At 40.0% G+C, this 25,482-nt stretch overlaps 1 protein-coding gene across 2 annotated transcripts in view; it reads left to right on the forward strand.

The window, feature by feature from the left end:
• The window catches only part of Rad18 (RAD18 E3 ubiquitin protein ligase), an 87,555-nt gene extending 69,558 nt beyond the window's left edge, over positions 1–17,997 (forward strand). For both annotated transcript variants that reach the window (XM_013010563.1, XM_013010564.1), the window contains 2 exons: positions 5,311–5,373; positions 17,218–17,997. In XM_013010563.1, coding sequence (XP_012866017.1) covers positions 5,311–5,373; positions 17,218–17,320 — 166 coding nt within the window. In that variant the 3' untranslated portion in view covers positions 17,321–17,997. The remainder of the gene's footprint in view (positions 1–5,310; positions 5,374–17,217) is intronic.
• The last annotated feature ends 7,485 nt before the right edge of the window (positions 17,998–25,482 follow it).

Here is a 25,482-nt window from a genome sequence, read left to right on the forward strand (position 1 = left end):
CGCTGTGGCTCAAGTGGTAGAGTGCTAGCCTTGAGCTGAAGAGCTGAGGGACAGCACTCAGGCCCAGAGTTCAGGCCCCACAACTGGACCAAAAAAAAAAAAAAAAAAGCTGAGTGTGAGTGTGAGGCCATGAGTTCTAGCCTCAGTATCAGCACATACATACACAAAAGCAAACCAAGATGCACTCTGGCCTGGACTGATGGTGTCAGAGAGCCTGATCTGAATGCCCCTCCCCAGGGGAGCTGTTAGCTTTTATGTGTCAGAACTCACGTTTATAGAGCTTCTTAAAATTTAATGATCCGGGGCTGGGAAGGTGGCTCAGTGGTAGAGTGCTTGCCTCGCATGCATGAGGCCCTGGGTTCGATTCCTCAGCACCACATTACACAGAAAAAGCTGGAAGTGGCACTGTGGCTCAAGTGGTAGAGTGCTTGCCTTGAGCTGAAGAGCTGAGGGACAGCGCCCAGGCCCAGAGTTCAAGCTCTACAACTGACCAAAAACAGAGAAGGTGAAGTTTATTCTGAAGAAGTTCATTGTTCTAGGTTTAAAAGTTGTATTTGCTTGGGATTGTGAATGCTCTGACGTTGGGTATGCTAGAGTGAGTAATTATCTTTTTTTTTTTTTAACAAGACTTGAAAATATTTTAAAGGAGTTTTTGATCTTCAGGACATAGTAAAATTACTAAGACTTCAAAGATTGCTCAAAAGGAAGAGATCTGTGAGTGTTAATTTTAGAAACATTGGATGTTAGGCCCAGTAAGTACTCTTTAAAAAGTCCTATTTAATTTCAGGAATGTGACTGTTGAGTAGAATATAGCTGAGTACATTGCTTTAAAAGAGTTGAACAAGTCAGGCAGTGGGGCCTCACACCTATAATCCTAGCTACTCAAGAGGCTAAGATCTGATGATCACCATTCAAAGTCAGTCTAGACAAGAAAGTACAGGAGCCTCTTATCTCCAGTTAATTACCAAAAAAGCTGGAAGCAGAACTATGGTTCAACTAGTAGAGCACTAGCCTTGAGAAAAAAAAAAAAAAACAACCAAAAAACCCACAACAACTCAGGGACAGAGCCTAGGCCCTGAGTTCAAGCCCCAGGACTGGCACAAAAAACGGGGATGGGTGGTTAGAAGTTCTAGAAGTTCTGTAATGTAGCAGAGCATTGTATATATCAACTCTTAGTACCTCAGTGGTGACTAGAGTTGAAACTGCAAGCATAACAGGTCATCTTGTCACTCCTAGGTAGGTAAAACTTGGACTTCCCACTTGGACTGACACAATGACAGTCCACTGGTTGCTTTGGTGATTTTTCTGGTAGTACGTGAAGTGTAGTAGATAGAAGGTCTTTGGGGAACCACCAGCCGGGCTGGGCAGTGGCATTAAAGGCACAGAGCAAGAGTATAGGCAACTCTCGGTGTTTTTGTGAATCTCCTCTACTGTCTGTTTCCATTGAGGCAGCATACCAAAAACCTCTTAGGTTTATGCCACTAATGTGCAGCAGATATTTTCCTTTAACAAGTAAGTGATTTGTACAGGTGGGTTGAAAGCTTCTAGACAAAGTGGTGAGACTTTAGGTGACAGGCAGGACTGTCCTGCTTACTTAGCTAAGTAAGCCTTCCTGTTAAAAAAAGGAAAAAGAAAAGTATGTATGTTAGGGGAGGTGCTGGCAGGAGCTGACTTTACTCTTTTTCTGGTTGTGTGACGGGATCCAGGGTCTACAGCCTGGTCATCTAAGCTACCATCAGCCTAGCTTAGGAGTTCCAATCAGTTATAACATCGCACAGGCCTGAGGTCACACGCCTATGGGTCCTGCCTTCTCATTCAGAAACACGGGAGGATGGTAGTTGGCTACAAGATCCTATCTGAAAAACAACCTAAAAGCAAAATGGGTAGGTGCCTGGCTCAAGTAGTAGAGTACTCATCTAGAAAAGAGAGAAAAATGTTCATGATCCCTGGCTGTAAAGGAAGTGCAAATAAAATCAACCCTGAGATACCACCTGAATTTACCCCAGTAAATCCAGCCAATGACAAACGCTGGAGGGAATGCAGAGAAAGAGGAACCCTACTGCATTGCTGGTGGAAATGTATACTAATACAACCACTTTGGAAAGCAGTCTGGAGGTACCTCAGAAAGCTAAACATAGACCTCCAGTATGACCCAGCCATAGCACTCCTAGGCGTCTACCCTGAGCAACAGGAACCAGGATGCAAGGACCCATGCACCTCCATGTTCATTGCAGCACTGTTCACAATAGCCAGGATATGGAAACAACCCAGATGTCCCACCACAGATGAATGGATCCAAAAATTGTGGTACCTATATATCATTTCTAAATGAACTCCATGTTCTTGACCACATATGGTGTATATATATGCATCTGAGGGAAGTCAGGAGGAGGGCACAGAATCAGAAGGAAACAGGAAAATATACAATAGAGGGGCCAATCAGCTGCACTGGACATTGATGAAAACGAACTAAGCAACTCAAGGGCGGTGATGGGAGGGAATGAAAGGAAAAGAGGGAACAGCTCACACTAAGCAAAAGGAAAAAAAATGTACATATTACTGGATGTGGAAGAAATAGTTGAGTTACCAAAGCTCATAGAATTCACAAACATCATAGTGACAATTTGCCTCGTGAAGGTTAAAATGTGTTTGTGACTGTAGGTATCACTATCCCACAATACTGTGAAATTTGTGAAATTTATGTAATCATTTAACCTCAATAAAAATTATTTTAAAAAATAAGCTATAAATGGAAAAATATGTGCTTATACTGCAGCAGTGAAGATATATGAACTAAATATTACTGAAATTTTTTTTCTTTTGTCTGAGACTGGAACTTAAACTTGTTATCTGATGCTTTCATCGCTGGTGCTCTAACACCTGAGCATTGACTCCAACCCCTTACTAAACTCATAATCATTTATCGTGATCAATTTATCACTTTTTAAAAATCACTGTATTTTCTCAAGCCACAGATATTGAAAGGTACTACTACACATGCATTCTTTGTTCTCAGATGCCTGTGAGCCACTGTGCTGGGTATCTAGAGAGGCAATGCACTTGGGGTGTGACTTTGCCCCCACATAGGCCATTGCATGTGGGACTCCCCATCGGCGAACCCTGCACGGAGCCCCTTGAGATCCAGGGAACTGGGGGAGGAAATCACTTGCATAAGACAGTTGGTATGGCCACTGTTGCTCTTTCCTATTCAGGCATTTTAGGCAGGTATTGCTTCAGAGTGGTTTGTCAGAAGTGGTTGAGAATGATCTGCTGTCACTTCAAATCTTCAGAGATTTTAAACTTTAGTCATTATAAGAGTAACATTTAGAATATGATTGATAGCGATGTGTGGTAGTTATAAGAGTAACATTTAGAATATGATTGATAGCTATGTGTGGTAGCATTTATCTGTAATCCCATATACTTCATAAACAAAGTCCAGCAATAGTAGTGAGGCTAAGTCTCAAAAACAAAATACTTTATACATACAAACTGGTACGTTGAAACTCCTTTGTACAGCTATTTGAAGACAATGAGGAGAAGAAGAACTACAAATCTTAGTGCCTTTGCTTCACACTTTGTAAGCCTAGCTACTTGGGAAGCTGAGTTTGAGATGATTGCAGTTCAAGGCCAGCTTGGGAAGAACAGTATAAGAGATCTGCATTTCTCAACCCATAGCTCCTACAATAGTGCGCACCTTTCCTCCCAAGCTGCTTGGGAAGCTGAGATTGGGTGGACAGCTGTCCTAGGCCAGCTCAGACAGAGAAGTACAAGAGGCTCTTTCTTACTGAGGGAAGATGGGTTCAATAATGTGTTTCTGTGATCTGAGCAATGATGTGAATCCTAAAGTAGGGAGACTCCTAGTCCAGGTGTGCACTCAAGCAGGGAAATGATGCTCTACTCCTGACAAAACCAGTGAAGCCAGGTATGGTGGCTCAAGCTTATTATAGCAGCTGGGAGGTGGTTCTCAGGGATTGGAGTTCAAGGCCTGCCTGAGCATATAAAAAAAAAAAAAGTGGGTGAAACTCCATCTCATCCAATGGCTAGCTAAGGCATTACATGCCTGTTACTAACTAGCCACAGGGTAGCCCAGGGGCTGGGGTCAGCAAAGGCTTGCCATCAACAGCAACATGGGGAAGCACAAATTTAGGAGGATCACAGCACAGATCAGCTGTGGGGTATAGATTGCAAATAACCAGTAGAATAAAGGGCTAGAAGTGCGGTTGAGCAGTTTTAGCAATATGGTGCCAGCTTAGTAACAAAACCCTACAGAAACACAAATGCCAAGTACAAAAAAGGGCTGGGGGCGTGGCTCAAGTAGTAGAGCATGTTCCTAAGCTTGGCTGAGGCCTTGGGTTTTATAGCTAGAACTGCAAAAAAGAAAAGATTGCATTAACATTTCCAAACCTTTGGTTCACACTTGGGGTTGGGATACTTCAGCCTTCTACACTGCCTGCAGAGTGAGAAAGGTTGAGTTGTTCCTACAGTGCCGTGTTATTTCAGGTCATGAGGTCTTGAGAAGAGGTTTTTTTGATATTGGTATACACATAGGCTTTCTAAAATTAAGTCATATTGATTTGGGTAAGAACAAGATGCTTAAAATGATTTTAAAAACCTTAATTTTTTTTCTTTTAAATAACACATGTCTTCTATAAATCTGCTTTATATCCTTGCCAGAGATACAGGACTTGGAGCCAGGATGCATTTATAACCTATTTCCATTATTAGCACAGTTTGGATTAATTAGAATTTATTTGACTTTGGTTGCCAAGAGACTAAAAGCCAATTAGGAACTTATCTCTTGTGAATCTCGTTGTTAGAGTTGTTTTTTTTATTTTTTGTTTTTTCTATCTTTGTTTTTCATGGTGTTAGAGACTGAATAAAACACGGTTTGATCTTTGGTTGATGTGTGAAATTTAAAAAGTCATGATTATTCAATTTAGGTAAAGTTTTTATATTGAGGGATTTATTTAGGCTTCTGATTTTTTTCTTATTGAAAATTCCTTAAGGTTTTTTTATGCCTTTAATAAAATTGTGTAATATTAAACCGTAAATATTGATGGGTTTTCATGCATGTGTGTGACTGTGACGCCATTCTCCCAGTCGAGGTAGTGAGCCATCAGATTCCTTCCAGATTCTTTCTGCCACTTTGTCATCCTTCCTGCCCGCCTTGTTGTACACACACATAACTACCACTGGTCTGCTGGTTTGTTTTTCTGTTCTTGTAGACTAGAGGTTTATGTTAGTGGAAAGTATACACACACAGCACACACACATTGTCTGGCACTACTGATACACATATTCTTTCAGTTCCAGTTCAGACATCATAAGAGATCTCCTGGAAGAAGAAGAGGCCTGGGAAGCATCATATAAGTGAGTTCTCATACTCAAGAAATAAGCTTATACTTTGAGAAAGGCTAATTTTATGCTGCTGATTTTCAATCAAGAGAATATATGTACTTTCTGATTTAAGCAATTAATAATCTTGTTTTGATATTTCCGTATAGAGATGGAATACTATTGGAACACTGGCTAATAGTAGAAATTGTTTCTGTAAGTCCAGATTATTTCTACGCATTGTTTAGTAGTTTGGCCTTAAATACTGGCTCATAACCATTAGAGAACTTTAATAAAGAAAACAGAAGTCATTATATGGGAATCTTCACACAAAACGTAGACATCTACTTATATTTGTACATGTTATTGTCATCTCTCCTTTTATAATTAGAGGCTGTCCCTCCTCCTACCTGAGTCTCATTCATTCCCTTCTTATTTCTATCTCATTCCTACTCTTGCCAGGAGCGTTGGCCCTCCTTGCTTCTTTTTCTTATATAGGCACTCTCTCCCTCAGCTGTGTCTTCACAGTTAGCTCTCAGTATGCAGTGGTGTCCTCTGTACCTGCCATTGTATCCCTTGTCCCTTCCTTAGTAGCTGATGAAGCATATTCAGCTAGCCCATCGTTCTTCTGAATTAGTTTCCATTGAAAACATTGTAGACCAAAGGACATATTTTAGATCTCATCTTTAGCTCTTACACATTATACTACAGATCTCTTTACCTTCCTTAATGATCTGCCTTTATTGCTTTCTGAAACACCAACTCTGGTTTCCCTCTTGCTTCTCCCCAGCTACTTGTCTTTCTTTTTCTTTTCTGGTTTATCCTCAACCAGTTGTTGGTGTTGGTCAAGATTAAACTGATTTCCTAATAAGTTTATCTCTCCTGCCTACACCTCTTCTGAGCTCCCAACACGTATCTAACCACATACTTGATGTCTTCTCTTGGATACTTTTAATACCTGTCAAAACACAAAACTGAGGGCTTGATGGAATCTAAGACAGGATAGAAACATGGTCCTTTTCCAGTGTTCCTTTTCAGCCAATTTCCTAAGCCAAAGAAATTGCAAGTCTTTCCTGACATATTGTTTTACTTTGCTTGTATTCCCAATCTATGACCAGTCCGGTAGGTTTTACTTCTTTTTTTGGGGTCCGGTCTTGGGCCTGAACTCTGGGCCTGGGCACTGTCCCTCAGCTCTTAAGCTCAAGGCTAGCACGTTACCACTTGAGCCATAGCACCACTTCTGGCTTTTTTTTTTCTGCTGAGGAATCAAACCCAGGGCCTCATGCATGCAAGGCAAACACTCTACCACTGAGCCACCTTCCCAGCCCCAGGTTTTACTTCTTAAATATCTCTAAAACCCGTCAGTTTATTTCCACTGCTCGTTGCCATAATCCATGCTTCTATCATGTCTTGATTGAACAGTAGCTTCTTAATTTGTTTTGTGTCCTCTGGCTTCTTCATATTCTGCTTACCACACTGAGGCTAAAGTGATCTTTTCAAAGTGTAAGTTTTATTAGTTATTCATCCCTCTGTGTTAATGATTTCAGTGACTTCTTATTCCTCTGGGAATTAAGAAGGAACTCTGTAAATAGGCTTCAAATGCCCTTTGTGCTTAGGTCTGCTCTAGCCCCATGTCTGAAATCAGTAACATTTTTGAGATGCCAGCCACAGTACTTTTTCTCACCTAATGTTATTTGTCTTTGAAGCTTGGGAGATGAGGTTATTCCTTTACCAATTACTTTGTCTTGCACCCATTCATGTTAAATGAAACCCCATCCCAGTAACTCTATCAAGCTATATAGCCCAGCATTCTTGAGCCCCAAGGCTATTCTTGATAATGATGACCTCATAGGATCATCACTGTGAGAGAGCACATCCTACCACTTAAGTGCTCGTGGATAGAAAATGTTAAAGCAGAAAGAATGCAGGACTTCATCTAACCCAATCTTTTCACTTTATAGAGAACAAAACTTTGGAGAGTTCTGTTGACCTGACACTGCCAGGATCGAAGCTGAGCATAAAACAGCTTCAGTTGCTGTGGATTTTACTATGTGTGCTTATACTGTAGTGTAGTTTTAGAGGTAGAATCAGGTAATGCCTCTCAACAGCTTTACCTTCCCACCAAGTGTGACAGCTCTGTAAATACTCTCACCTGCTCTGTAAGGATTAAACTGGGCCCTTTAAATAATTTTCCTTTGCCAACTCTGTTGTTAAATGTTGTCTGTTGAGGGTACCCAGGAAACAGCAGTAGGAAGGGGTTTTGCCTCTTGGTTCCCATGTGTTCACAGGCCTGCCTCTTCCCACACAGTGTCTCTGGAGTCTGCTGTAATGATCACAGGGAGGCCCATTGCTCCACCTGCAGCGGATGGCCACAGCTGTGCCCTCTTCAGTTAGGTTCACATCTGTCTGGGTGGGAGGCAGGAACTCTTGAGGTAGTAGAAGTTGTACTTGTTCCTTTTTTTTTTTTTTTTTTTGTCGGTAGTGGGTCTTGAACTCTGGGTCTGGGTGCTGTTCCTCAGCTCTTCAGCTCAAGACGAGCACTCTACCACTTGAGCCACAGTACCACTTCTTGTTTTCTAGTGGTTTATTAGAGATAAAGAGTTTCACAGACTTTTCCTGCCTGGGCTGGCTTTGAATCGCGATCCTCAGATCTCAGCCTCCTGAGTAGCTAGGATTTTAGGGGTGAGCCACCAGCACCTGGCTTGTACCTGTTCCTTTTATCTTGCTATTTTTGTGTTCTACAGAGTTCTGCTTACTAGCTATTCCTTTGTTATTTTAATCCCTGTTATAGTTAGGAATTACTTACATTAAAACTTTTTTCTTCAAATTATTGTGCCCTTTCATGAACCCAGACTGATAGAGTGCACGAATGAAAGCTAAGGACTGTCCTACAGCGAGTGCTGCTTCACTTCTGCCTTCCTCGGTTAGTGAAATGGAGAATCACAGAACTAGCCCTAGACCCCAGGCACAAGGTGTGCTTCCCTAGGGGCCAACACAGCCAAGCTCTCTCAGGACCTGTGCAGTCCACCCCAGTTTAGATGTAACGTAGAACATTACCACTATTGTCACAGCTTCCTTCCTGCCTCCAAATCAGAACCCACCACCGACAAGCACTGTTCTGATTAATCACAGTGGGTTGATTTTGCATGATTTTAGACTTCATGCAAATGAAATCATATGGTACACATACCTTGATGTTTTATTTTTGGCACTGTGTTATGTCAGTGAGCTTTTTTTCTATGATTGTGTATAACAGTAGTTTGTTCCTTCTCTTGTATCTATAGCAGTGTTTTTTTTTAATTGTGCAAAATAGTTACCATATAAAACAAGTATACAAAATAATAAGAAAATCCTTAGGACCCCAAAAAATATATGAGTAAAAGTTATAAAAAATGATTTTCAAAAAAGAGCTTGTTACCAGTCAACAAACAGAAGAAACAGAATTCATTTTGACCAGTAACAGATACTCTTCTACAATGTTTATGGATGACTTCATAATAGCAGGAAGTCATAGTCACAGTCACAAGACGTACACTCTCAGTTTACTGAGAGAGTGTGTAAACCCACTCTTTGGCATTGCTTCTTATGGTGGGGTGGAATCCTCAGACCCCTTCCTACACGTCCTCAGGTGATTCTGCTACATGCTAAAGTTTGTGAACCATTCATGCATAGTATTCTATGCTATGAATTTGTCTGTTTTGTTGTTGATAGATAAATGGTTTGTTTAGAGTTTAGGGCTATTATACATAAAATCCTCAAAAACGTAAATGTAGCCAGGCTCTGGTAGCTCATGCCTGTAATCCTAGCTACTTAAGAGGCTTAGACATAGAAGTCTGAAGCTAGCCTGGGCAAAAAAGTCTGAGACTCCATCTCCAAATAACCAGCAAAAGGCAGGCTGGAATTGTGGCTTAAGTGGCAGAACACCAGCCATGAACAAGCAAGTCAAGTGAGAGCATGAATCCTTGAGTTCAATCTTTACCTACAGTACTATACTCAAATAACAACTACAAAAAAAGATAGCCATAGATGTCCTCCATATTTACTTCGTTGAAATACTCCCAGAGTAATGTTGGATTCAAGGGTATACATAGGCAAGGGTTAGTAGTTATGGCCAAATATGTTTCCAAAGAGATTGCATTAGTTCAAATCTCTGTCAGTCCCAGAGTCCCATATACTTATCCGGTATTTGGTAATTTTAATTTTAGTATTTTTGGTATTTTTAATTTTAATCATTTTGGTGAGCTAGTATTATCTCATTGTGATTTAAATTTGCATATTTTTGGCCATATTGGATATGTTTTCTAGGATGGTAATAAGGGCATCTTTTTCCTATCCCAGGTTTTAGAGGGTTAACATTCAGTGTTTTGTTTTTTATTCCTAGGTGTTTTTGGGGGTGGGGGTGGGGTCCAGTCATGGGGCCTGAACTCTGGGCCTGAGTGCTGTCCCTCAGCTCTTCAGCTCAAGACTTGCACTCTACCACTTGAGCCACAGTGCCACTTTTTTTTCTGCTTATGTGGTGCTGAGGAATTGAACCTAGGGTCTCAAGCATGTAAGGCGAGCACTCTACCACTAAGCCACCTTCCCAGCCCATTCCTAGGTGTTTTGTTGTTGTTGTTGTTGTTTGTTGGTGGTGGTGTGAGGCTTGAACTCAGGGTCTGGGTGCCATCCCTGAACTCAAGGCTAGTGTTTTGCCACTTAGAGCCTCAGATCCACTTCCCATTTTTGAGTGGCTAATTGGAGATAAATCTCATGGGGACTTTCTGCACAGGAAGGCTTTGAGCCCTGATTCTGAGGTCTCAGTCTCCTGAGTAGCTAGGATTATAGGCGTGAGCCACCAGTGCTGGCTGTTCCTAGTTTTTAATGTGGTTGAATGTTGAGTTTTATCAAAGTTTTAAATTTTATTTGTAGTTCTGGGGGAAGAACTGAAGCATAGTAGACAAATTCTTTGTTGAGTCACCACTGCAGCCGCTTAGCCAGTGCTTTGAATATGTCTGTGGAGATAAATAAGGGATTTTTTTCTCCTTTATTTTGTTTGTATGGTAACGGATTGTTTTTGTTTTTCAATATTAAATTAGATGTTATTCCTGAAAGAAGTCTAATTTGGAGGTGATGTCAGACTTAAAAAAATATATTGTTAGACTTGGTTTCTTAACATTTTGTTAAATAATTTCTTGCTTATTAATGTTGACAGTTTATCTGCGATTCTTGTCCATGAAATATGCTTGCCAGATTTTGGCTCTCACTCAAGATTACGCATTAGTTTTCTGGATGAGCCCTTTGCCCCATACATACCTTAGGGAACTGAAAGTACTGGCAGCAGGAAAACAACTAATTATAAAGAAGGAGGAGGGCTGGGAAGGTAGCTTAGTGGTAGAGTGCTTGCCTTGCATGCATGAGGCTCTGGGTTCCATTCTTCGGCACCACATAAGCAGAAATAGCCGGAAGTGGTGATGTGGCTCAAGTGGTAGAGCGCTAGCTTTGAACTGAAGAACTGAGGGAGAACACACAGGCTCAGAGTTCAGGCCCTACAACCAACAAAAAAAGAAAAAAAAAGGAGGAGGAGGCCCTTAGAAAGAGCTTCTTCCTGTGGCTGGACCAAGAAGAAAAGTGGATTTTAAATCACCTATATCAAATTACTCAAAGAACTCAAGGCACTGTGTGTAAAGAGCTAACAGAGAATAGGAATATAGTGAATCACCAAATGCAGAATGCTATTAAAGCAAAATAGATGTCTCTTTGGTTCTTCTTTTTCTTTTAATCACATTCTAGATTTGAAAGGCATAAGAACTGATTTAAAAAAATTTACCAAGTTCACCAAGGCTCAAAGCAAATTTCAGTAGGAGGAAGAAAGAATCATTAAAGTTGAAGATTGGTCAACTAATATTATCTACTATGAGAAACAGAAAAAAGGATAAAGAATAATAAATAGCTCCAGAGCCCATGGAACACCAGGCAGTAAGTATGTCAGCATAATGGGAAACCTATGGAAAAAGGATAAGAAAGAATTTGTATACAAATAGTGGCTAAAAGTTTCCTAAATTTAATGAAAAATACTACATATCCAGCTAGGTACCAGTGACTCATGTCTGTAATCCTAGCTACTCATGAGTCAGAGATCTGAGAATCTCAATTTAAAGTTTGCCTGGGCAAAAAGAAACAGTCCATAAGACTCTTATCTCCAGTTAACCACCAGAACACCAGAAGTAGAACTGTGGTTCAAAGTGGTTGAACACCAGCCTTGAGTAAAAAGTGCTCAAGGACAGTGCTCAGGCCCTGAGTTCAAGCGTGCCCCCCCCCCAACTGACAAAAAAAGAAACAAAAAAGTTACATATTCAACATACTCTACAATCCAAGTAACAGAAAATGAGGTATCCACACCATAATCTAACTGCCAAAAGTAAAGAAGAAAATCTTAAAAGAATCAAGAGAAAAGCAAACTCATAACCTATATGTGATTTGGTAATTTCTTGGTAGAAACCATGGAGGCCAGAGACAATAGAAGGCCACATTCAAACCAAGTGCTACACCAAACATCAACCAAGAATGTCGTATTTAACAAATCTACCCTTCAAAACTGCAGGAGAAGCAAGGCGCCAGTGGTTCACGCTTGTCATCCTAGCTGCTCAGGAAACTGAGTTCTGAGGATTGTGGTTCAAAGTCAGCCTGGGCAGGAAAGTCTGTGAGGCTCTTATCTCCAGTTAATCACCAGGAAACCGGAAATGGCGTTGTGACTCAAAGTGGTAGAGTGCTAACCTTGAGCAAAGAGAGCTCAGGGACAACGTCTAGGCCCTGAGTTCAAGCCCCATGATCTACCAAAAAAAAAAAAAGACCTGAAAACTGAAGGAGGAATAAAGACATCAAGAGAAACAGCAGCAGCTGAGTCAGTCCTGAGGAAAGCTGCCTTTGCTGAAAGACATCTACATAACTAAAAGCAGCCTCAGTTTATATCTATGTCCGTTGTTTTAAACCTTTCACTTTGCAGTGACCACAGAATCCAGGAAAGGACTGGACTGATCAATTACATCTTTATGATAAGGCACTAAACTACTCCTAAAGTATAGTGGAGCCTGGCACCCTCCCTCCCTCCCCAAATGGACACCATTGCCTATGGAGATGAGATTGCTCCCTGTAGAGAACTCTGAAGCTGAACTGTGAAACCTGGAAACTGAGAGGTTGGAAAACCACTTTGATAGCACTTGGAATGCTGAGCTGTGGAAGAGTTAAAACAGACAGCTCTTGAGAGAATGAAGAGACTGGGGTGTTAGCCCTCCTCCTTTTTTAGGCTGGCAGCTGTGCTGACCTTGTAGGCTGGACACAAAGACTTTGATTAACTTAACCTTAGACATTGTGTCTGGACTTTTCCCTGGGCTGCAGTCTTCTGTCTCAAAAGAATAAGGAACCAGTGTCTGTCACAAACTGTCTTAGCTCTGATTGTAATATTAATATAGATGCCTTACTTTTTGCGTGTATCCTTGGTAACCTTCCTTGTATGAACTCGAATATACTTGCTTGCAGGAACTCAGGGTGCAAGTACTAGAGAGCCTTGGGACCCCTGGTCCCTGCTGATTATCCTCTCTTATTGCTCTCTTTCTCTGCCTTTTCCAATTTTCTTTGGCCTGGTATCCTATCCCATCATGCGACAGCTCCCTAGAGACCCCACCTGACCAGTTCTGAGAGAATGGACTGTCAGACCATCTGCTACCACCTCTGACCACTGGGTCATCTCTGTGACTATGTATAATAATAACTGTGCATGCCTATCTCTCTCCCTCCCCTCACTTTTGTTTATTTAAGACTAGAGCTCATGTCTGTACCCAAAGATGGCTGAAGATTGGCTTCAGTGCTGCCTTCCTGTGGCAGGCCCTTGCCACATAATGAATCTCCTTTGTCTGTTTTCACCATTGCTGCCCTTTAATTGGCACATAGGGGTGAGTGGCCAGCCCTGACAAGAAAACTTCAATGTTAGGAAACTGCTCTATAAGAAATACTGAAGGGAATCTACTTAGGTTGAATGGGAAGGACCTGAGATAAACAAATTGTTACAGTAAAGGTAAATACATAGACCAATATAAAAGATAGTTTTGATGTGTTTTTGATGATAACTTTTCTTTTTCTCTCATTTTAAAAGGTAAGGGTATAAAGCAGTCATTATAAATCTATGTTTTGGGTCATACTATATGTTGCGATTTATGTGACAACTTACAGCACAAGGATTGGAAGGAAAGCTTTATATAGAAGCAAATTTTTGTGTATTACTGACATTAATCCAAGTGATATTTTTTTAAAATTGAGAATGGGATTTTGTTGTAAATTAATATGCTCATTACAATCCCAGGGCTACCATTAAGAATATAAAATTCAAGATGTAGTGTAAGAAATAGGGGAATTTAAATGTTGCAGTAGAAAAAAAAAGTTTAATACTTAAGAAAGCAGAAGCAAAATGGCACACAGAGATCCTACTTTATCTATAATTGCAGTAAACTGAAGTTGCTTAAATAATCCAATTAAAAGGCTGAGGTTGGCAAAATGAAGTTTGAAGATGCACTTAACAAGTGCCCTAGAATACTTGAAGCAAAAATAATGGGTGGAAAACTACCTAAAAGCAGCAGGAGTAAAACTATCAAAACCCGTTCATTCTATTTACAGTCCTGTGGATGGGGAGCCAGGCAGGTTAAAGTGGGCTGTGGATTGCGTCCTGACAGTGCTCTTATTCATCAGTGGCCTCCTGGCCTGGTCTGAGGAGTGGGAATTCCCTGCTCTGTAAGTCTGACCAAGTTTTATAGGCTGTAGTTTATATAAGCCTTTTGAAATGTGTCAAAAACTGTATTCAGAACATGCTACAGTGCAAAACTTAATGGGGATTTTACGCTCACCTTTTTATATTATTTATTTGCCTTTTCATTTTGAAATTTTGAAGAAATATGTTTCAGAGTTTTAAAAGAATATATGTGCTTTGTTTTTGTCCTGCATATGAAATTTTTGCCTAATTCAAGATCCCATGTCCTAGACCTTTTAGTCTTTTTTTATTAAGGTCTATTAAAGGTTGTAGCCTATTTGAAGCAAATTTTTGTAACATTACAACGTGTGGATTGTGGTTAAAATTTTCTTTTTTTATACAGAGATCTTTACTTGCTCCAGTGGTGTGAAGAGACTATCTTATGTGCATTTAATAACCTTTACTGAAAAATGATTGAATGTGTATGTGTGGGTCTTTTTCTGGAATCTTTCTTTTTCTGTCTTCATCAGTAACAAACTTGATTACTGGAGCTTTACAGCCTTGAAATAAAATAATGTGAGATCTCGTTTATAAAATGTCTGTAACATTTTATAATATTCATTTTTGTGTTCTTCACTGTATGGGTTTGACAAGTGTGTAAGGCCATGCACATACGGTGTTAGTGTCATGTAGAATAGTTTCACTTTCCTCAAAGTCACCTATGATCTAGACATCTCTCCTTCTCTTGAAGCATAGAAAGTTCTGAGTTTTGTATTTTCCCCATAATTTTTGTCTTTTCTAGAAGTTGTGTACTTGGACTCAACAATCCAACTTGGCTTCTTTCCCTTTGTAATACTCATTTAAATTTCCTCCATGTCTCTTCTTGGTTTGACAACTTGTTTCTTTTTCATGCTGAGTAGTATTTCATTGTCTGGATGTACGGATTGATCTACTCCTGCTGAAGGCTATCCTGGCTGCTTTCCAGTTCTGGCGGTTCGGAATAAGCTTCCAGGAATAGCTGTGTGCAGGATTTTGTGTGAAGATATGTTTTCAGCTCTTTTAAGAAAATACCAAGGAGTGCAGTTCAATACAGGGTAATACAGTAACAGTATATTTTATAAGAATCTACTAAAGTGCCTTCCAGATTCGCTGCATTATTTTGTGCACCTGCATCATCAATGGCCTTTGGTGTTGTCAACCTAAATATTTCTTTCAGACCTGTTTTGGCTGTTCTGACTTGGTTGCCTGGGAGTAAAGCCAAGGTCTTCTTGCCCCCAGAGGAGGTGTACCCATCTGAGTATACTTTGACCTTTGGGGAGGGGAAGGACTATGATGTCCATGGCTCTTTTGGAGGTAGGCAGACAGGGGAAGCTAATGTGGCCTCGGCGGCATGGGGTGTGGGAGGAGAGGGACTCTTTGGGCTAATTCATTGTTGCTTTGACATCAGAAGGTATATAGGAATTGATGTGCTCTGAATATAGAATTGTCTGTCCTGCTGGTGCTGGAGCAGAATCTCAATAGGAAGAGCCACACATAGAGAAATGCATATCTTCCCCACAGCTCAGATGATCCCTTTGAGATTGCAAATCTTGTGGCTAATGATTTTTTTTATTTGTTTGAGTGGACCCTCTGACAAAGGGAGGCATTCTCCAACTGGAAGCACCCCTTTGGGGTTCAGACTTGTCTCCAGCTTCTGTTTTATCTTCATGACATAGCTGTCTGGATGCTTTTATTTATGGTTCCTTTATTTTTCTTATTTATTCTGATTTGAGTCTTTTAACCGCTTTTGGTCTTGATGTCTTTAGTTATTTGTAGAAAATTTACAGCCAACTAGTTTATTTTCCATTATGTCTCTCTTTTCCAGTGATTCTGTTTTTTGCACGCTCATTGTTTCTTAAGTTTGGATGAATTTTATTGATGTGTCTTTTAAGTTCACCATGTCTTTCATCACCTTTCTGCATCATCGTTATGAATCCTTTGAAGGAATGTTTTTCTTTGGTGAATTTGTCCTAACTTGTCTATTTAGCTCATTGTTTCCCTGTCTGCTGAAGTTCTCCATTTGACCATGGGTGGTGTCCAGCTTTCCCACTAAAGCCTTTTTATGTAGTGATTATAACTGTATTAAAGTCCTGGTCTAATGGTTCCAACAAATGAGTTATCTTGTATCTGCCGGTTGCTTTTTTCTCTAGGGTTTTTCCTCCTTTTGTGTCATAAGTTTTGACTGAATGGTGAACATACTGTGAAATACCCACAAGACTGAAATAAATAGTGTTTATGTCTAGAAACAGACATGGGAAATTGAGCCAGGTAATTCAGGATTTGGCCTGGCTGGTTTTCTGGTGATTCACATAACCTTCAGTGCATCAGGGGGTCTACATTCCTCTAGCAGTTATATGCTTTTTATAATGCTCTTGTATAATGTGGGGTTGATTTCCCTCCTGCCTACCTTTCGGTCTTCTCTGTGGCTGTTTCATGCCTGCATCTGACTTGGTGTTGGGCTCATATGTAGGACTTCTCTGTTGCCTTGCTGCAGCCTCTGTCTTCTGTACGTCCATGCTCCTGTGTCACAGGATGGTGTTTTCCCAGTACTACTTCCACCCTCCCATTGTAGCGTTCCTTGGTGTCTATGTGAGATCATCTGTCTGCAATGAATTTCTACCCTCCAGAGGTGGATGTTGTACTTCCTGTCATCTCCAGAAGCAATGAGTCTTTCCCCGTGTGATTGCAAAATTATTCTCTGTCCTCTCTCGTGAGCAGTCTGACTTCACTTTTGCTCTTCAGTGGATAAACTTTGCTTGAGCCCAATGGGCCAGAAAAAGTTTACTGCTCTTCTCTCAGTAACACTATCTGGACTTTCTTGTTAGGATAGAGGAAACTTTTTTCCCCTAGCTTTTAAAATGTTAAGATGTTAAGCAGAAGTGTAAAACTGCTAGATGTGAATTCAGAAGAAAGATTGCTTTTCTGTGATCTTTGCATTTTCACTGTTTATCATTTATAAAGTGGGAATGATGGTGTTTATACTAGCTGGAGGCTTGTAAATGGAATGGAAGGCTATTTGAGGTTTTAATGAAATAATCCCTGTGAAAATATTTATAATCTAGACCTTGCTTTAGAATAGCGAGTATTGCTTTCTAAGATCTCCTTTCTTTTCTTTTTGTTTTCAGAAATGATCTTCAAGACAGAGAAGTAAGTCCAAGACAGAACCGCCGCACAAGAGCAGCTGAAAATGCTGAGACTGAGCCAAGAAACAAGCGTAATAGGAATTAGTGTGGGCCTTTGCCTGCTTTTCTAATACAGTGATAGAATATGGTACTTTTGATTACCATATATAGGTTGCACATATATAATTACCCAAGGGAATGTGTTTAATTCTAAATGTAATAGTTAATTTGTTTTGTTTTGTTTTCTGTTGCCTTCCCAGAAGCAGAAAAATATTACAAAACACTCCCCTTGGTCAGTTGCTTCCTGCATCTAGCAACCACCAGCTTTCCAGAGTGGGTACACTGCTTGGCAAAGATATTTGGTTTGATTTCTAAATTTCAGAATGTCCTTAGATGTTTTTCCTTTTCTTCCATAGAGAAGCCAACTTCACAAATCTTCTTTATTGTAACAGGCAGTTGACTTAAGAGTGACTGTATGTTGGAGTGAGTACCCAAATAGCAGTGACTAGATGGATGTTGCAGATGTTGTTTAGTGCAGTTGTTTGTTGTTACATATTACTCAAAGTAGGATTATAATATAAAGTCACAGTAATATAATTTTCTTTAAGTCAGATAGTATTGTAATTTAAAGTCACGAAGTCATAATAGCTGAAACCTTATTCTTCTGAAGTGGCACTTAAAATGATTGCAGTTAGTACTTTTTCACTTGGGTCAGTCACATCACTAACACTGAATCCTAGCTGTTAAACAAAAAGTATGAAATAAATGGATTTTATAAATGAATAGACTTAAAAAAAAATAATGTCCTTGTAACAGTATCCTGTGAATCACTGAATAGAGGCTTTGAATCAAGACAATGAATTGTTATCTGGTGCAGTGTGTCTCCCCTGGTCCAGTTCTTACTGCTTTCTTTTTGGTGTTTCAGAGCCAGCATACGCCCACCTTTCACCAACACCCAATCTAAACATGTCAGCTTTCAAATAATGTGACAGAAAATTTGGCAGTGTTAAAACAACAGATGTATTAATGTGCCAGGGACAACATTTGTGGCATCTCTTTTCCAGAGAATACCTCTGTTGACACTGTTTTTTTTTCATATGCTTTGGGAGCTTCAATATGGCAAGTTTTAGCATTTTTCACACTGAAATCTGCTGAGTTCTCTGTGTTCCAAATGGTTATAGAATATTTTGTAATAGTTCATCTGCCTAAAGTTATGAATGCTACATTAAGATAGCTACAAGCAGGCATCCTACTGTGTGTACCTACTCATAGTCAGGACTGAGGGCCCAAATCTAGACCTTCTCAACTATGAAACTTCCACTGCTTCCTTCTCCTGTTAGGAAGGCAAACTACTGGACAATGTCTGTCAACATTAAGACAATAGGCAGAGCAAATAAGTCTCTTAGTTCTTCCCCAGCAGGTGAAGAGCTCAGTGGTATGTTTGCTCACCCACTCTTTGATGCCATCAATGGGGTCACCCTGAGACTCAGACACTTAAGATCTCAGGAGACACAAACAGAATCTGAGCAGTGCTGAGAATCAATCCTGGTGCACTGTACACTGAGCCATCCTCCCCAGTGCAGTAGTGGGAAATGCACCTGAGCCCAGCCACTACACTCTTCTACATGAACAGTGAGACTATTTCAACTGGAAGACTACAAGTGATGAAAACTTCTAAAAACAACTTGGTTTCAGATGTGTGAATCCCAGGGTGGAATCATAAGTAATAAGAAAAACAAGACAACATGTTTCCTTCAAAAGCCAACAGTTTTAATAATTAAGACAATTTGATAGTGAAGCTGATGACATTTTAAACAATAAAGTCAACAGCAAAGATCAATAGGATTAAAGCCCCTGAATGAGTTCCAAGGATACAAACACAGCTGTCTTAAACAATAAAGACAATATGGGAATGAAAAGGAGGAATTCAAAAGCAGAAATCCTGGAAAATCAGTGAAATCCTGGAAATGTCAACTCTAACAAAAAAATCAATTGAAGGCCTTACTAACAAAATGGAACAAGTTGGAAATAGTGATGGGGTTTGAAGATAAGGTAGAAGTCGATAAGTTAGACAAAAACAAAAACACTAAAAAACATCAAACACATCATGCAAGACCTTCAGGACACCAAAGAACAACCCTGTGAATCATGGATATACGAGAGGAGAAGAGATAAACGCCAGCTAGATGTTGGTGGTTCCTGCCTATAATCCTAGCTACTCAGGAAGCTGTGAACTTGGCCTGTGGTTCAAAGCCAGCCCAAGCAGAAATGTCTTCTCTCCAAGTAACTACTAGAAATGGGAAGTGGAGCTATGGCTGAAAGTGGTAGAGCACTAGCTTTGAACAAATAAAGCTCAGGGACAGTGCCCAGACAGAATTTAAGTCCCATGACGGCTTTCCTCTCCCCTCCCCAAAGCCAAAAGTGAAAAAAATGTACTGAATAAATTAATAGCAAAAAATGTTCTCACTCTTGAGAAAGAGAGGGTCATTCAGGCCCAGGAGGCTTTCAGAATACCAAATAAGCATGATGAGAAAAGAAATCTAGACAAAACAATCCGAATATTAAATATATAGGACAAAGAACATTGAAAGCTGTGAGGATAATGACATGTCACATGAAAGAAAACCCATCAGAACAGCAGAAACTAAAGGAGAACATAGAATGATATATTCCAAGTTTGTTTTGTTTTTGGACGGTTGTGGGGCTTGAATTCTGGGCTTGGGCGCTGTCCCTGTGCTCTTCAGCTCAAGGCGAGCGCTCTACCGCTTAAGCCACAGCGCCACTTCCAGTTTTCTAGTGGTTTTTATTGGAGATAATAGCCTCACGGACTTTCCTGCCTGCACTGTCTTTGAACCACGATCCTCAGATCTCAGCCTCCTGAGTAGCTAGGATTACAGGCATGAGCCACCAGCACCCAGCATATTCCAAGTTTTCAAAGAAAACAATTGTCAATGGAGATTTAATTATGCAGCAAGGATATTCACATTGAGGACAATGTATAAAACTTCCACCATAAAAACTAGAGGAATTTGTGACCACTAAAACAACACTGTAAAAAAAACATAACAAATAAACTAAAGGAATTCTGCACACAAAAAAGGAAGATAAAGACACCCAAGAAAATACAGGAAAGATTAAATCCCACTAGACAAGAATATTGGGAAGTGAGAATTCATTCAGGAAAAAAAAAAAAAAGAAAGACAAGAAATACCACATACATTTCAGTGTTAAGCCAGTGGTCTCAGTTCTCTACTCAGAAGACAGAGAATCTCACTGACAATGACAAACATTGGCTTAGGTTGAAAGGTTGGTAAAAAGGTTTTCTATGTGAATGGACCCTAAAAGCATGCTTGTATCTGATAAAGACGGATTTCAAGCCAAAATTAAAAGAGACTAAAGTCACTTCATTTTTGTAAAGGCAACAACCCATGAAGAGGAAATAATTGTTGACCTGTATTTACCAAACATCAACACACTCATTTTCATTAATTAAACACCACTGGAACTAGAAACTCAGATTGACCCAGTATAATAACCGTGGGAGAGTTTAGTATGTCATTCTCACTAATAGGTTATCCGGCTAAAAATCAACAAAGAAGCTTTGTTAATAGGCATGACTAGAATATGTCATCTAGCAGCTGCAAAATACACATTCTTTGTAGATGTTGGGGTTTTCCCCAGAATCATATTTTAGGACATAAAGCAAATCTTATTAAATAGAAGGTAATTGAAATAACCCTTCTAGGAGGCCACAATGGAATAAAACTGGAAGTCAACAAAATGAACTACAGAAAATATTCAAGCACCTAGACTTAAAGTATTGTTGAATAACCAAGTGGATTATTGGGGTCAGATGGTGAAATCAATAAATTCTCAGAATCTGTTGAATTTACTAGAACCACTTGAGAACAGCCAAGACAGTGCTAAGAGGAAAAGTATAGCTATTAGTGACTATTATCACACAGTGAGCTCCAAAAAAAAGTAATGCACCTCAATCTCATCTGGTTATACCCCAAATTAGCAGGTAGAAAGAACTAAAGACTATGGCAAAAACTAATGAGATGGAGACTAAACAACAATTAAAATCAATGAAACAAAAATGTTGTTCTTTAAAAAGAAACAAGGCCAGGGACTGGTGGGTCATACCCGTGATCCTAGCTATTAGGAGCAGGCTGAGATCTGAGGATCGCAGTTCAAAACCAGTTGAGCAGGAAAGTCCAATTAACCACCAAAAAGCCAGAAGTGGAGCTGTGTCTCAAGTGGTAGAACACTAGCCTTGATTTAAAAATCTCAAGGATAGCACTCAGACCCTGAGTGCAAGTCCCAGGATTGGCATCAAAAACAAATAAAAAAAAGAGCTATCACAACAACTGCTGGTGAGATCCAAAGTAGATTTAGAGAAGACTGACTATATTCTAATAAACTAGACCATCTACAAGAAATGGGTAAATTTCTAGATGTATTTGACATACTAAAATTGAATCAAGAAGATACAAACCATACAAATATTTATACTAAGCAATGAGATTGAAAAAGTAACATCTACTGAAAAAGCCCAGGACTAGATTACTGCTGAATTCTACTGGATATTTCAAGAAGGACTGTTCTATAAAATAGAAGGGAAGGGACACTAACAAACTCATTCTATAAAATGAATATTACCCAGATACCAAAATGAGTACAATACAACAAAAATTATAGCTGAAGTCAGGTAAGATGAGGACACTCTTCTTACTCTTAATATTTAGAGCTCTTCACCAGACCAAGAAGGCCAGCAAAAGAAATAAAGGAATAGAACGGAAGGAATAAAATTATTCCTATTTTCAGAGTATATGTTCCTATCCTGGATACAACAGGGAACAGTCTGGGAGATGATCAGGAAAATTTGCCTACAGTAGGGTTAAAAAAAAAAAAACTAAAAAGCTTTGAATAAACCAAGGAGGTGAGAAACCTAAATGAAAACTAAAACCTTGAAGAAAAATTGAAGAAGCTGTCATTAGATAGAGAGCCATATGTCCCCATGTGCATGGACAGGCAGAAATACTGTGGTAAGCAAATCCACAGATTCAATGCAATTCTTATCAAAATCCTGTAATTCTTCACGGAAGTAGATCAACCAGAAAAACTTTAACAGAAGCATTAAAAAACCTGAATAAGCCAGGAACCAGTGGCTCACGCCTATAATCCTAGCTACTAAAGAGGCTGAGATTTGAGGATTGAAGTTCAAGGCCAGCGTGGGCAGGAACATCTGTGGGACTCAGCTCCAATTAACCACCAGAAAACCAGAAGTGGCACTGTGGCTCAAGTGGTAGAGTGCTCACCTTAAGCTGAAGAGCTCAGGGATAGTGCCTAGGCCCAGAGTTCAAGACCCATGACTGACAAAAATAAAGCCCTGAATAACATGTCATACCAAGCAAAGTGAACTGTCTTTTGTAAATTGAGTTAATCAGAAATCTAAATTAGACCCTTCTGATTCTGCTGTAGCACTATATCTGAAGGAGTTTAAATTAATGTACAAGAGACATACGTGCACACCCATGTCTACAGCTCCACTGTAAAGAATAGTCGAGTTGTGGAATCAGCCTTGGTGCCCATTAATAGGTGAGTGGATAAAGAAAATGTGGAATATATTATCTGGGTATTGTGGCTCAAATCTAGTCCTAGCTACTTTGGTGGTGGAACATGGGAGATTATGGTTTAAGGGCAGCCCACACATCAAAGTTTGTGAGACTCCATCTCAACAATACCTAGTAGTGTACTTCCCCAGCCACAACCCAGGCATGTAAGACTCTACTTCAAAATTCAAGGTGTGACTCAAGTGGTAGAAGCATTGCCTAGCAAGAATGAGGCCCCAAGTTCCATCCCCAGTACTGCCCAAAAAAATAAAGAAAATGTAGCCTATAGGCACCATGAAGTATTAAATGCCATAAAGAAGAATATATTATGTCATTTGGAGGAGAATGGATGGAATTGGACATCTTCATCTTTAAGATAAGCCCCAAGAGCCAAATATTGCTTATTTTCACCTTTATATGGGATCTAGACCTACAATGATGGTGGTGATAATAACAATGGGACATGAGCGTTAAAGGGATACTGTCTGGTGTGTGTGTGTGTGGGGTATCAATCTTTTAAATAGGAGAGGGAGAGAGGTGGGTTCTGGGATAGGGTGAAGAGGTTCAAAGTATGTTGTATGTGTTTGTGCTTATGAATGAAGATAATGAATCTCAGCAAACACTAAAAAAAAAAATGGAGTAGAAAGGAGATGGGTAAAGAAATATAATAAAAGGAGTGAACTTGTCCCGAGAACCCTATGTGTCTATGGAATTGCCACAATGGAGTCTGCTAATACAAAATAATAACAGAAGAAAGCCAAAAGCAGCACTAGTCACTGTCTATCAGCCAGTAACTGATCTGATGGGAGGTAAGCCATCCATGTCGGAAAAACACCTATGCATCCATATGATTGATGTCTGCATCACTGAGTCGCTAGAAATGAAAGCCACTGAAGTTAACTCTTTAAAGTCCCTGTCTCTAAATCCAGTCACTGTCAGGTCCTGGGAGCTAGTACTTCCTCTATTTACCTTTGAGAAAAATGTACATTTTAGCCACAACACCCCATTGAATGATCTAGGTTAAACTCTCAATGGCACCAAGCTGAGAAGCACCTAACACAAAAGAACACCTGTGTTTATCTGAAAAAATAAGGCCTTGTAGGCATTTATTGAGCTCTAGATGTTACTCCTTAGCACAGTTCAGGATTTGTACATTGGAAGAAAAGCATTTTATGTCTGTTGAACATAGATTAAGGAATTTAGCTTAGATAAGAGTCAGATACAGAATTGAAACTGCTAATTTTAAAACAGAGCTTTTCATGAAGCAAATCCTCACCAAACCTAATCTTTCTGCCTCTCCTCAAGGATGTAACAATTGCTCTTGGGTTCCATTTGGTACGTAGTGGCAAGGATACATAAGGCTCGGGTCAGTGCCGTGGGCTGCGCGTTACTTGGAAAAGGTCATATAGATGATTCTATTGGGTCAGGCCATCTTTCACTTCCTAGTCTCTCCAGTCTACACTGATTATTGGTGTGCTTGGAAAATGAATTTGTGTTATGACTGCATCATGTAAGGAAGATTTATGTCAAAAGGAGTAGACAAACTGGATGTGGTGGCTCCAGTCTGTAGTCCTAGTTACTTGAGCAGTGGACACGGGATGTAGGTTGAAGGGTACCCCAGGCAAAAACAGTGTGCGAGATTCCATCTAAAGCAACAGCTAGGCAGTGTAGCACACCTGTTACTCCAGCTACAGCAAAGCACAGCTGAGTGTGGTGCTGCCTGTCATCCTCAGTCACATGGGGAAGTGTAAAACAGGATCACAAACCAGGGTGACCCATACCTTGAAAATAACCAATACCCCAGAGGGCGAAGGTGTTGGTTCGAGTGGTATAGTGCCTGCCTGGCAATCCCGAGACCCCATCTCCAGTACTAATGAAGAAGAAAATAAAAAGCAAATAGAGAAGACTTTGTGAAGGATTTTTTTTAAAAATGTGCTTCCTGGCCCTGTTGGATAAGAATTTTCTTGACTGGTGCATTGCATATTGTTATTGTGCTTGAACATGAAATCTGTGTTTCTTAGAACCAGGACAGTCTACGACAGAAGTAGTGAATTTCAAAATTCTTAGCATCTGATTGAAGAAAACATCAATTTTTCAAATGAGAAATTTTTTTTCTACTAAGTGACTTCTTTATTGTAGAATTCATTACCAATTTCCCCTTGGTTTTAATCTTAATGTTTTCAGACATCCTTGACAACAACAGGCTTCATGGACTGACCACCCTTTCACCTTCTAGAGAGTACCTCTCCACCCTTCCTTGCTATTTACAGGTATCCCAGACAGACCATTCAGAATCAGACACAAGTTCATGCCTAAATGCCTTGCTGCTTCCTTGACAAATTCCTTCCCTGACAAATTCCTAGCAGGCATCTAATCCCCCTCCCCCCTCCCCCACCTCAGCGTGCTTGGTCCTGTTGCTTGGGCAGCATGTTACTAGTCCAGCTGGAGAATCCTGTTTCACCGCAGATGCCATCCTCCCTGCAGCCCTGAGATGCTCAGGTTCTCCTGTCTGTCTCTGTCTTTCCCTCCTGACCTTGCTGTGTTCCTTGTATGCTCTCCTAGTTGGGTAGCATGCTGTAACCGGGACCCACAGTGTTTCTCCTTTAAAAAAATTTTTTTTTTGTAGTACTGGGATTGAATTCAGGGCCTCATG

Source organism: Dipodomys ordii, unplaced genomic scaffold (assembly GCF_000151885.1).
Source record: "Dipodomys ordii isolate 6190 unplaced genomic scaffold, Dord_2.0 Scaffold12, whole genome shotgun sequence".
NCBI lineage: Eukaryota > Metazoa > Chordata > Mammalia > Rodentia > Heteromyidae > Dipodomys > Dipodomys ordii.